This window comes from Ailuropoda melanoleuca, chromosome 1 (assembly GCF_002007445.2).
Source record: "Ailuropoda melanoleuca isolate Jingjing chromosome 1, ASM200744v2, whole genome shotgun sequence".
Classification (NCBI taxonomy): Eukaryota; Metazoa; Chordata; class Mammalia; order Carnivora; family Ursidae; genus Ailuropoda; species Ailuropoda melanoleuca.
This window is the reverse complement of record NC_048218.1, coordinates 153144584-153157664: the sequence shown is the minus strand read 5'-3', so window position 1 is coordinate 153157664 and position 13081 is coordinate 153144584. Positions and strand designations below refer to the sequence as shown.

General features: G+C 35.6%; 1 protein-coding gene across 8 annotated transcripts in view; it reads left to right on the top strand.

Annotated features, from left to right (window-relative positions):
* ETV1 (ETS variant transcription factor 1) overlaps nucleotides 1-13081 on the top strand; it is a 92429-nt gene that overhangs the window by 37902 nt on the left and 41446 nt on the right. For all 8 annotated transcript variants that reach the window (XM_019804969.2, XM_019804970.2, XM_019804968.2 and 5 more), the window contains one exon: nucleotides 10564-10693. In XM_019804969.2, the coding sequence (XP_019660528.1) occupies nucleotides 10564-10693 (130 nt within the window). The remainder of the gene's footprint in view (nucleotides 1-10563; nucleotides 10694-13081) is intronic.

Here is a 13081-nt window from a genome sequence, read left to right as displayed (position 1 = left end):
ATGTGTTCTCTAAAAAGTAGGAAACTGGCATGCCAAGGATGTAGGTGAGTGAAGTGAATTTCGTGCAAGAGATAATGAGGTGTGGAGTGGTGGGGATGGTGGGGACTGCACCAAGTAGGAAAATGCCCATCTTGGCCAAAGGGGCAGCTGATAACGGGACTCAGCTAAGTCCTGCCCTGCTTTTCAGGCTGGAAAGTGGACTTTAGTGTTGCTGGATATTGTGTTTTTTTTCCTAGAGAAGCCAGAAGTTTGGATTTTTAAACCAGAAAGAGATTTTGAAGGTGATTTTAAAGAGATCATAACAAGAAATTATTTGAAACCATTCCATGAGCCAAATGGGAACATTGGCAACCTCTGGTTTAGATCATCAGGACTGGTAGATAAATAACCTTCAGATGAGTAAGAGTTGGCCACATCTCTGTATCAAGGCTATTTTTTGAAGAGAAGCAGCACAGGTCCAAACCCAGAACATTTGTCCATTCTATTCTGCCTATGAAGAGGGTATAATGGCCCTTGGCAATGTAGAGAAAGTTGAATTATTCAGTGTACTTTTAAGAAATAACTGTCTTGTGAGGCTGTAACATTATCAGAAGGCTTTACTCTGTACATTATGAGGATTCCTGGCTTCTGACGTTCCCAAGTCCATGTACTCCTGACTCTGGATGGGCTGTGAGATACAGGATCGTCTCCTGGACAGTCAAAGCACATCTCTTTTATTCAGAAGTACCCCTGGTGGATCCAGTCAGGAAAGTCTGAGATTGAGTGTGTAGTCACTGAGACTGATAGGAGTTTGGTATTAGGAGAAAAATAGTGTGGGGGCGCCTTGGTGGCTCAGTCGGTTAAATGTCTGCCTTCTGCTCAGGTCATGATCCCAGGGTCCTGGGATGGAGTCCTGCATCCGGCTTCCTGCTCAGTAGGGAGTCTGCTTCTCCCTCTCCCTCTGTCCCCGGCTCATGTGCTCTCTCTCTCACTCTCTCTCTCAAATAAATAAATAAATAATTAAAATCTTTAAATTTAAAAGAAAAGAAAAAAAAATAGTTCATTACCTTCTTCTGAGAAACGCCTGGTTTCTCTGAGCTCAGTCTTGGTTTTGCGTATTTACTTCCAGGAGCAAGGTAGGGGCAGATTGATGACCATTCGCCTTCTTCTAATAAACATAGCTCCTCTTTTTTATCTTTTTAACTGGTTGACTTCTACTTGTGATTTCTTTAGTACAGTGATTTCTGAGTATAAACCCTTAGCACAATCCCTAAAACTGGATCATACCTAATGTCCTCTATAATTCAGAAACTCTTAGATTCATAACATGGGTAAGAGTTTCCCTTATTTTGCCTTTGTGATTACTACTAAGCCACACCTTATATATTGCCAAAATAACATCAAAGGGCAAACTAGGTTTGGGATCTAGGCCAACTGGTAATATTCCCTTGAAAACATTGTATCATTTTTTAAAAAAATAACCACTCCACTTAAAGAGCATTATTTAAGAAAAAAATAAATATCACCTTGCTGCACTATGGTCTAAATTCCTGTCTTGGAAATATTATAGTTGAATGTATTTCCAGAAGCTGCAAATAATGGAAAATCATGAAAACTCGAACCAGGGTCCCTGTCCTTAAATGTGTTTCAGTTTGCATTTTGATAGCAGTTTAGAAATGTTATCGCTTGTTTTGTCACTGACATAATTCACATCTTTCTTCAGGCACTGTAAACAAGAGAAATGGTTTAATGGCCCCATAAAGGCACTCTGCTGATATCTGAGATTAGGCCCTTTAGTAATGGATGTTGGTGCGTGTATGTGTGAGTGGTATGTGTGCACAGTGGGGGCGGGGAGGGCCTGGAAGAGGTAAATGTACTGGAAAAGATTCTTTGAGAGGCTCTGTTGCAGCGGAAGTGCCTTCTGTTTTTCTGTGTGTCTTGGAAGATGGATTTATGGAACATGTGACACTATTGTCTTTATTTGTATACAGGCCTTCCCCTTTGCTTCTGGAATTTAACTGAGTACTAATTGAGGTCATTGCCATCCATTTATCACCTGAAATTGAAATGATATTAACTTTAAGTGAATGCTTTTCATCTAGTGAGTGTATTCCCAGCTATATATATTTGTATAAAAGGCTGCATGCGTTTTTCATGCCATGCTTGTATCTGGTATTAAATAATCTAATTTATGTATACCATTTATTTTTTTCCGCTTTTACGGAGTTGGTGTTGCTTTTTTTTTTTTTTTTAATTTGCTTCTATGGCCAAGTGAAAGTTTTCTGTTTTTTTTTTTTTTACAAGCACTTTAGTGTCCACAAAATTTGTTTTGACTTTCTCAGTTACATTTTGTAGACAAGTATAAAAAATTATATATTATACATAACCATGGTCTATGTAAATGCTTTAAAATTCTTCAAAGAACATAAATTTGTATTGTTTTAGAGGCTCAGAATCACGTCATTTCCATCATCTTGTTTGTGTATACCCCTGTAAGTTGGCGATGTAAGGCTGCACACTTGGTTTTGAGAGTCATACAAACAGAGTTAATAAAGCAAAATCAGTTGGCCTTTTTGTTAACTAATTTACCTAAACCTTATCAGTAGCAGGTGTCTTTGTTCTACCCATTCACTTTTATGTTTTCTTTCTCCTCTTTCATTATAGACCATAATTTCGCATAATCTAGAACAGGTGTCAGCAAACTTTTTTTTCTGTAAATGGTCAGACAGTAAATATTTTAAAAAGATGTATTCATTTTTTAGAGAGAGAGAGGGTGTGCGTGTGTGTGCGTGTGTGAGTGCAAGTGGAGCGAAGGGCAGAGGGAAAGGGAGAATCCTCAAGCAGACTCCCTGATGAGCGAGGAGCCTGACACGGGGCTCGAGCCCAGGACTGGGATCATAGCCTGAGCCAAAATCAAAAGAGTCAGACACTCAACCAACTGAGCCACCCAGGTGCCCCCAGACAGTAAATGTTTTACACTTCGCAGGTCATGAGGTTTCTGTCACGAATACTTCATTGTAAATCCAAACAGCCCTAGTCTACCTCCGTGAAAGGGTGGGACAGTGTTCCAATAAAACCTCATTTATCACAATAAGTGGGAATCCAGATTTGACCTGTGTGTGTAATTTGCCAATCCCTGTTCTGGAACATCATAAAGTAGACTATTGTAAAGCAGAATTTTTGAGCAGATCAGAAATCTCAACATCAAAATCAGGAGACGTCATAAAGGCGCTCTATTCCTAGGTCGTTTTGTTAAAGAACTACAGATTTGAAAATGTTTTTAAAAAGCTACAGATTTGATTCAAAGGCATAGTTCTTTTTAGTGAAGAAGTAATTAAAAATGTGATGGGTTTCTCTTCCTAGAGTAATTGTTTTGTACTCACAGAAATTGTTCCTCCATTTCACTCTTAAGATAAGGATTGCGAGGAAAGCAGAGTAAAAGGTCGGAGCCAAGGCAACTTATCACTGTAATTATATTCACTGTCCACATATAGAAGGGGACCCATCACTTGTGACATTTTGGTTATCAGACTCTAGGGGAAGCTTTAGATTCTGGACGGCAGCATTTTTCCTTAGTGGAATATGAGTGGTGTGAATTTTTAAATGCTTTCGGTCGCAGTAATAAATTGAAAGAAAGCAGAATGCCTAGAAGTAGGCCTGAATACTCTGAGAAGTGTTTTGGATACAAGTGGCACGAATATATTATTAAGGTCATATATATATAAACATGCATTCCACACACATGAATTAATCACACTTAAAGGAGACTGGCTAAAATCTTTATGAGAGAAAACACTTTAAAAAACTAAATAAAGCTCTATTAGGACTTCTTTGAGTTCTTGAAGATAAGACTGTGTCTTACTGTCCATCCTCACTCTACAGCTTTATATTCTGTCCTCCTCTCAGCACCTGGCATAGTATCTAGGCCATAGTAAGTGAATTAATTAATGAAAGAACGAATGGATAAACATCTGATAGGAGGTTATAGTGGTGCTTTTACATGAAGGAAATAATAATTGTGTTTATTCAAAATAAATTTGAATGACGTGCTCAAGAGTTGTCACCAGGGTGTAGGACTCTTTATTTTTAACCTATTGTAAGTTAGTCCCGGGTCTTGTGATAGATATTAAGCTTAGCTTTTTTATGCCTTTTGAAAAAAAATTAGCAGAAGTGGGAGTTGTAATAAAGGTCCTTCTTGTCTTGACTGATGAGAATCAAATACAGTAGGTGAAGATTCTTTGAAAACTTTGTAATACTTTAGAAATTTGAGGGTTTTTAAAAAATCATCATAGCTAGTATTTTCTATTGTGATTCTAAATTCAGCACAGTTCTGTAAGTCCCCATCCATAGTTAAACCTCTTATCTTTCTTGAATGTATCAGAAGACGACATCATCTTCACTCTAGAAATATAAACAGAAACTCGATGTATAGATTAAATTGTTTATCCTCAGGACTAACATGAACCAGTCTGTCAAAACAAACATGGTCTGTTTTCAATTTAATGGTACAAAAATGTTCCAATGTCATGATTGTTTAGGAGATTACTCTCCTGTGAGTAAATTTTTAAATTCATTATCTTCATCTGTATTTTAAGGTGTTCAAATGTAGTTTGAACCAAAGATGTGGTTATTATCAGCATCATTGCACTATGGAAAGGTGGAGGGCATTTCTGCGCTCCAGTAGAATAAGGACAAGATTTTGCCTCTGTTCTAGAATGTAGACAGGAAAAAAAAAAAAAAATGGGAGCAAGATGATGCCTCGAAGTTCATAGTTCTAAAATGAAAACAATTATTAATTTAACCAATATTTTATGATGAATACCATAACCCCAAGTAAACTTTTAAATTAAGAAGTGGTTGAGTTTATTTTGGAAGTGCACTTTTAAAAGTCCTGATATTTTGGAGCTCTTAAATTTAACCATTAGAAGAACTCAGTCATCATTAGTCAGCCTTAAGATGTGGTTTTAAAGGTCAAGTCTCCATCAAAGAAAAAATGCAAGATGCAGCTCTTGCGTGTTCTTTCTGCTTCTCCTCCTACTAAAGATCTAGTTGTCCAAAGGGGCTGGGGGTCATAAATGTTTGCATGGAAACGCGTTTTGAGGAATGCCTGAGAAAGACTGTAGATTTCATAGATACATTTTCTGAACTGTCCGAAGTCAGGGATAAAGATATAAAGTAATATTATTTGAACTATCGCTTCTTTGCAAATGAATTGAAGGAGTTAACTCACTGGATTTGACACACTGAAAGAAGGAAAGATTCACTTTAATTAAAACTACCAACAATGCAGATGCATGTCGTCCTCTGCTTCAGACCCAGCAAGGACCGTACAGTAAGCGAAATGAAATGTGTACCTAGCAGCCTCGGCAGCAGGCTGGAGCCGTGTTCAGTGCAAGTAATTTAATTAGTGTTGATCATGACTCCAGATGATGGTGATTTGATAAGGAATAATTTAGTACTTAACAGCCTTTTACATGCACCAACTCCATGTGGGAAGGTAAAGCAAATTGCACAAAATGAATGTGCTGCTTTCACTTGTGCCTGTGCCAGTGAGCTGGAAAACTGCCTGTTAGCAGACGCTCAGACTCTCAGCCTGGTGAAGAAATACCCAGTGCATTCTCAGCTCAGCCCGCTCTGGTGGGAGTCTCTGTACTGTCCTTATTTAAGAATAAATAAGAGAAGTCACTTTTGTGGTACAGGATCTCTAAGAAGCAGGAAAGTGAAAATGGGGACAATAAAGTCACATGTGGTTCTTGTGCAAAACGTTGGAGATCTTCAGGTTGGCTTCCTTTTTTTCCCCCACAGCAATGAAAAATTCCAAGCCAACTCAAATTCGTTGGATTACTTATTTGTCTTACGATTAGGGGAAAAAAAAATCACTGTTCTGAGGGCCCGTGATGATTAAGAGGCCCACACACGTTGCATGTGTTGGAGACGCATTGATGTTGTGGAGTTACGTTAGGGGTAGGGGAGCCCGAACGTTTGGGATTTGGAGAACCTGGGAAAATCCTCAAGGGTGGGCATCTACTGAATAGAAAGACATTGTTAGATTTTTTTTTTTTTTAAAGTCTCTGCAAGTACTGGATCTATTTCAGTGCAGCACACACTGGATCCAGGTATGGGTTCACACTACAGTGGATTCAAAATTAGCCCAGTTATGAGAATCACCTAGAAATTTTGTAAGATACGGAATCCTGATCTTTGTCCCAGTCTTAGTGAATCGTCATTTCTGGAAGTGGTGTATTAGTTTGCTTAGGGCTGCCAGAATGAAGTACCACAAACTGAGTGGCTTAAAAAACAGACATTTATTGTCTCACAGTTTCTGGAGGCTTGAGGTGTTAAGATGAGGGTGTCAGTAGGGGGTTCTGAGTGCTCTCAGAGAGAAGCTGTTCCACACATCTCTCCTGGCCTCTGCTGGTTTGCTGGCAGTCTTTGGCATTCTTTGGCTTGTAGGAGCATCGTATCCTCTCTGCCTTCATCTTCATGTGGTGGTGTCCTGCGTGAGGGTCTCTGTATCCTAGCTCCTTTTTATAAGGACATGAGTCTTATTGGATTAGATTCCCCAGATTGACCTCATCTTAACTAGACTTCTCAAGAAGGTTACATACTCAGGTGTACTGGGGTTAGGACTTTGCCATGAATTTTGGAGGAGGCATAATTCAACCTATAGCGTGTGAGGTCTGGGAATCCCTGTTGTTGTTGTTGTTGTTGTTATTTTTCAAAAGTACCTGGTTTAATTTGATGATCGGTCAGATTTGAGAATCCTGAATTTAGGAATCAACTCGCCTCTGATAGCATTGTGGGAATCCTTACATCCTTTCATCTGATGTCAAGTTAGGGAGCCCACAGAGCCTGTTTGAAAGCATTAGCGCTCTAGGCAGTGTCTTGCTAGGATGGATCATGTTTTTCCTTCCAAGTCGATGTCAGTAGACACTTTGATAGGAGGCTACTGTTAGGCTAGCAAGCCTTCCTGACGGTACCCCAGACTTGTCATTCCTCCCCTGCCTCATCTGGAATCATTTATGCTATGAAATTACAAACAAAACACACTTCCAAGGACCTGTTCTCAGATGTCTCTGATGGAACAGGAGGCCAGACATATTCAGATATTTTAAGTTGTATAGCATTGCTTGATGCCCCTCATATTTTTAACCTTTGAGAGATGCATTCATTATAATGTAAAATTTTAACTGCACAGTTTGATGAATTTTACATATGTATCCATTCACAGAAGTGCCCCTCGGAGCAAGGTATATAATATTCCCAGTACTGTAGCAGGTTGCGAGTGTGCTTTCTCAGTAAGTAACCCTCCCATCTACCAGCGGAAGGGAACTCTTTCACTGTCACTCAGTTTGGTCTGTTCCTGAAGTTCAAATGCTACATACTCTTTTGTGCTTTGACTTCTTTTACTTAATTTCACATCTGTGAGACCACCTATATTTCTGTGTGTCAGTAATTTGTTCTTCGTTGATCCTGCATAGTATTTCATTGTGCGAATATGCCACGAATATTTACCTATTAGCCTGCTAATGAACATTGGAGTTTTTCCAGTTTTTGCTATTTTGAACAAAGTTGCTATGAACATTCTTAGACATATCTTTTGGTGAACATACGCAGTCCCGTCTCTTGGATATATACCTAAGAGTGAAATTACTGGATCATGGGGTACATTTATGTTCAGCCTTAGTGGACACTGCCAAAAAGTTTGCCGAGGTGTTGATATCAATTTATACTCTCAGCAGCATATATAAAAGTTGCTGTTGGCTCTAGGTCTTCTTCAAAACTTGGTAATGTCAATCTTTTGCAGCTTAGCCATTCTGGTGTGTGTATAATGATTATCTTATGTGGTTTCATTTGCATTTTCCTAATAAGTACCAATGTTGACTACCTTTTTACATAGGCTTTTTGTTGTTACTCATTTGTTTGTTTTACCATTTGGATGTCTTCTCTTATGAACTGCCTGTTCAAGGCTTTTGCCCATTTTTAATTGGCTCATTTGTTTTGACTTGCTTATTCTGAATATGAGCTTTTTGTCAGATCTTTCTATAGAAAACATCTTCTGGAAGTCCACAGCTTACGTTGTAGTCTTTTAATAGTGTTTTTGATGAAGAGAAGTACTGAATTTCACTGAAGCATAATTTGTAGGTTATTCTCTTTTATTGTTAGTTCTTTTAGTGTCCTGTTCATTAACACTATTCTCCCTCATGGTCCCAAAGACTTTTAAAATATACTACTATTGGATATAGCAGTCTCTGATAAATCTGGTATTTTGATAAATTTGATAAACTTTGCATCATACTGTGTATTAATTCCTGAGGTCTCACCTATTTTTATTTTTATGAGTTAGATCTGATTTCTCAGATATAATGATTTGATGCTGCTATGAATGACAAATTGAGTTCCCGATGTGCTGTTACTGCTTTTTCTTAGGAAAGCGTAAAACCCAGTATGTAATCCAAAGTGCTAAACTTGGGCATACGCGTTTTACTGTTTATGTTCAAAGAAGTAGTAAATAGTTGAAAACTGTTCGCTAAGAAAGAAACACATATATGGTCAGTGATTTCATCATACAATATTTGTCATTCTAAGAAGTAACACACACACACATACACAGGCAGTGAATTTTCTTATACAGTGCTCCCTTAAATCTTTTGTGTATTTTTTCACATTTTAAAAAGTTTTTATTGTGCAAATTTGGGACTTAATTAAAAGGAAAGAGAATAATGTAATGAACTCCCACCTACCCATCAATCGGCTTTTAACATTTCTCGGTATTTTTCTAATTTGATTTCTCCCTCATACATTATTTTTTTCTAGTCTATTTTAAAGAAATTCACAGATATCTTCTTATTTTCTGTAAATACTTTATGAATCTCTAACTTTAAATCTTTTTTTGTGTGTAATTGCCATTCCATTATCACATCCAACAAAATGAACACTAATTTCTTCAGTATCTAATATCTAGTCCATATTTAGATGTCTTGTCACCAAGTTGCCTTTTTATGTTGTTTTTTTCAAATTAGAATCCTAACAAGTCTTCATGTTCTTAATCTCTTCTGTCTCAGTGGTTAATAAATTATAACTTTCTGACTTGGTAAAGTTAATAAGCATGAGTACCCTTGACACATGAAAACACATGTAATTTCTCCTTTGTTTCTGTCCTCTATTCTCTACTTTAAGTAGGCATGTTAAACTCATGGTGTATCAAGAAAATATTTTGAAATAGACCACCCAGTGGAATTATTTTATTACTATTTATTAAGTTTTTCTTAGACAACTAATTTAGGTGAAATTTGTTTATTTCTTTGGGAAATGTATATTCTACAGTGTTTCAGATGGCTCTTGAGTACCATAGAACATTTCTGTCAAAATTATGCACATATCCAAACAAATAGCATATATTTGCCCACAGCTTGGTAGCTTTTGATATCAAATTATTATGTTAAATTATATATGATGTTCAAACTAGTACAAGTTTATAATGCTGTCATGTCACAATCAAGATTGAATGGCATTATAAATCATGAAGTTTCTCTTGTCATATCTTCCTTTATAGAAAACAGACAGTATTTTGTGTTTTAATTCCAGTTCTTATAGGAGTTAGAATAAATCTCCAGAATGTGTGTTCTTCTTGTGTTTATCCCTTGATTAGTCATATTTGTGTACATTGTACATGAAAATAAAATCCATTCTCATGTGTACTTTTGTCTTTTTGTGCATTTTCCATTTATACTAAAACTTCTAATAGGATCTCTAGTAGGAAAAAGAATAAAAACATGCATAGTGTTATTTATTTATTGGTTTTAAAGCTGTCTTTTCCCACACATATTTTCTCTAGCCTTCATATTTTATATGATGTTTGTATTATATTAAGCATTAACAGATATAAGTATAACCATTAAGTCACATGAAAGAGGGTAAAACATCATTTGATTTAGAAAAATTGTTTTATGATGGATTACATTTGACACATAGTTTTCACATGTTTCCCCTCACATTTTATCTCATAACTCTGGTAAGTAGATAGGCAGGTACTTTTACCTTTATTTTATAAATGAGCATTGGCCTCAAAGATGTTGAGTTTTTGCCCAAATTATCTTCAGTTACCACTGTACCTGCATTTGGATTTTTTTTCTTATATTTCAGTTGTCATTCCATGAAACCATTACTATTCATGGGCTTGAGATATTTTCCTTTCAGTAATGGTGAAAATTATGTTCCAGTCCTCACTTAATTCTCAGATGATCAGTTGAGCCTTTTCTTCTTTAATCACTGGAAATTTTTTGTAAATATTTTTAAAACTTTCTGAAAACTGAGCTTCTAGTATTATTAATATCAGCTAAGCAAATTATAAGTGATTCACTTTAAGTAATGAGAGTTCAAGCATGCATTTTGTTAAGCAGTAAAAGCAGAAAAAGAATATACAGGGATTCTCTAGAATCTTTTCTTCCATGAAATTCACTACATGTGTTTTTTCTTTTTCAATATGAAATGTTAGTGATAATTTAACCAAGAGAAGTCAAACAGATTACTTAATTCCTAACTCCATTTCATTTGTGTGGATATTTTTGTTTTGTTTTCTAGTGGCTTTTCATGGCCTACCACTGAAAATCAAGAAGGAACCCCACAGTCCATGTTCAGAACTCGGCTCTGCCTGCAGTCAGGAGCAGCCCTTTAAATTCAGCTATGGAGAGAAGTGCCTGTATAATGTCAGGTAAAGCCATCAGGTGTATAGAGAGGGTGGTAGTTCTGGCTAAAAAAAAATCCAGAATAATACCAATTCTCAAGGTCTATTTTATATGAGTTACATCTTCAGCATATAACAAGCTAATTAGCTAATGTGTTTAGCCGAGCTCTGAAGAACCATACACTATCCAATCAAACACTTTTAGAATCATTTTGAAGCAATAATTTTCATCCAAATCGTTAGGTGCTTTTCTACTGTAGTGATGCGTCCTGGGTTTGAAAAGAGGGTCTTACTTGGCATGAACAGCTATTGAAAGTTCTCATTAGAATGAATGCATTATGCACTTTAGATAGAGTCTGTAGAAAAAAATGAAACATTTGGCAGGTCTGAGCAGTACATTAGTTATCTGACAGGCTTTGCAGATGATCTATAAGATGCGTTCACGGAGAATTGCAATAAAGTTAGGATTTTATAAGGCGTAGTACAGGCTATTATCTATTAAAAAGCCAGTTGTTCCTTTTGATGATAATAAAGGGTGGAGCAGTAAAATTACTTTGTTCATTTGTTAGAAGATTTGATAACATATATGTTCATTAAAAACCCTTCACAGTAAATTGCATTCTGTTACTTTTCATATTGGCCTCTAATTGCATGAAGAGAGGTTGGCTCTGTGTATTAAGTATCATTATTCTCAATTACAGTAGAAACTTAGTTCTTAAAAGGAGCTCATTTGGAAACTTACAAAAATGATTACAAATATTTGCAGTTTTAGAAGTTACATAGATTCAAGTTCATAATACATTATGATCCAAAAGAGTATTCTATATTCTCATATATTTACAGCATGTAATATTCTATCCAAGATATATAAGATTCAAGAAACTTAGATTTGTGCAATCTCATGGCAGCTGACCAGTGTTGGGATATTCTATTCCTATTTGCTCTCGCAAACTTGTCTTTTATATTTGCTTTTCTAGGAGGATCACCAGAGCCTGAAATTATGAGCCAGCTCACTTGAAACTGCAAAGCTTTTATTTAAAAAGATCTCTTGTAGAAGCCATTAAAGCATACTGAGTTCATTTAAAATCATATTGATCAATCTGAGTTTTATTTATAGTGTTTTTAATTTTTGTATTTTTTCTTTAAGAGTACTATATATTCACAGAATAACTATTTAACATACTGAAAAATTTCAAGTTAATGAACCAGATAGATATGGAATTGTCATTGCATTTCAGCATTGATCAGAAGTGTGACTATGAAATCGCTCCTGCTTTGTATGACCTATCTGACATTCATAAATTGTAGATAAATCATCTGAATATTTTGAGGTCCTTCTTGGGGACCAATAATTTCCACAGTGATATATGGATTAAATCCTAGTACTTCCATTTCTATATGAACAATATAACTCAATACAGCATTTCATGGAGGAAAAAAAAAAGCGTCCTAGGGCAGAAGATATATCATTTTTTTTTCTTTTTATATGGGAATAAAATGGGCAAGCTATTTTGTAGAAAAAGGGTTTCTCATTCAGAAATATTGGTAAAGGAAATAGGTAGAACCAAACATAATATGAGTACTGTTGACTTTGCTTTAAAGCCAAGAGTTGACTTACCCAGCACACACTTCTACAGTTCTGTGAAGTATTTTTGCACTTGGATGTAATTCTGTGGTATAGATGTAGCAACTGAATAAGTTATTTCATAAGTTAATCCGAAAAGAATATTTCTTTTTTAAAAAGGAAAAACTATGTATTGATGATTGCTTTTTATTTTAGAAGAAAATGTATTATTTTAACCTAGAAATACCTTTCTTATTCAGAAATTTAAGTAAAATTTATTCTCAGTAAAATATTTTTTAGATTATAAAAATTAGTTAAATCATATTCCCAAGAGGAAATGCAACAAAGGAAAGCAACTTAAATCCATAATGTATATAAAAACAAGCTTACTCATTTTATTCCTTGGTAATTGTGTTTAGAAGTTAGACTATGACAATAGGATTTTCTTTTTCAGAACCTCATTTTGTACCTATTCTTATACTCCAAGAAAAGTTAACTATATCAGAGACATTTTAATTTGCCTCATTACTCTTTATTATCCCATGTAAGGAAGTTAATGCCAGGCATCATTTATTTTATATTAAAAAAATGAAAATAAAGCAAAAGGATTGCCTTCTTAAAAATTATATCACAAATAAAGGCAAGCCAAGAATGGTCTCTATCTTATGAAATTCAGGTTAATGTCTTGTTCTAAAATCTTATGTAATATGGAACAATGATAATATCAGAAATATTTAATGATTTAGAAAAGATCTATCCAACTTGCTCAAGGAGACATATCAAGAATATATATGTCAATAATTATTTCCATAGTTCCCCTACTCTCATAGTGATTTTCTGAATACTAAGTT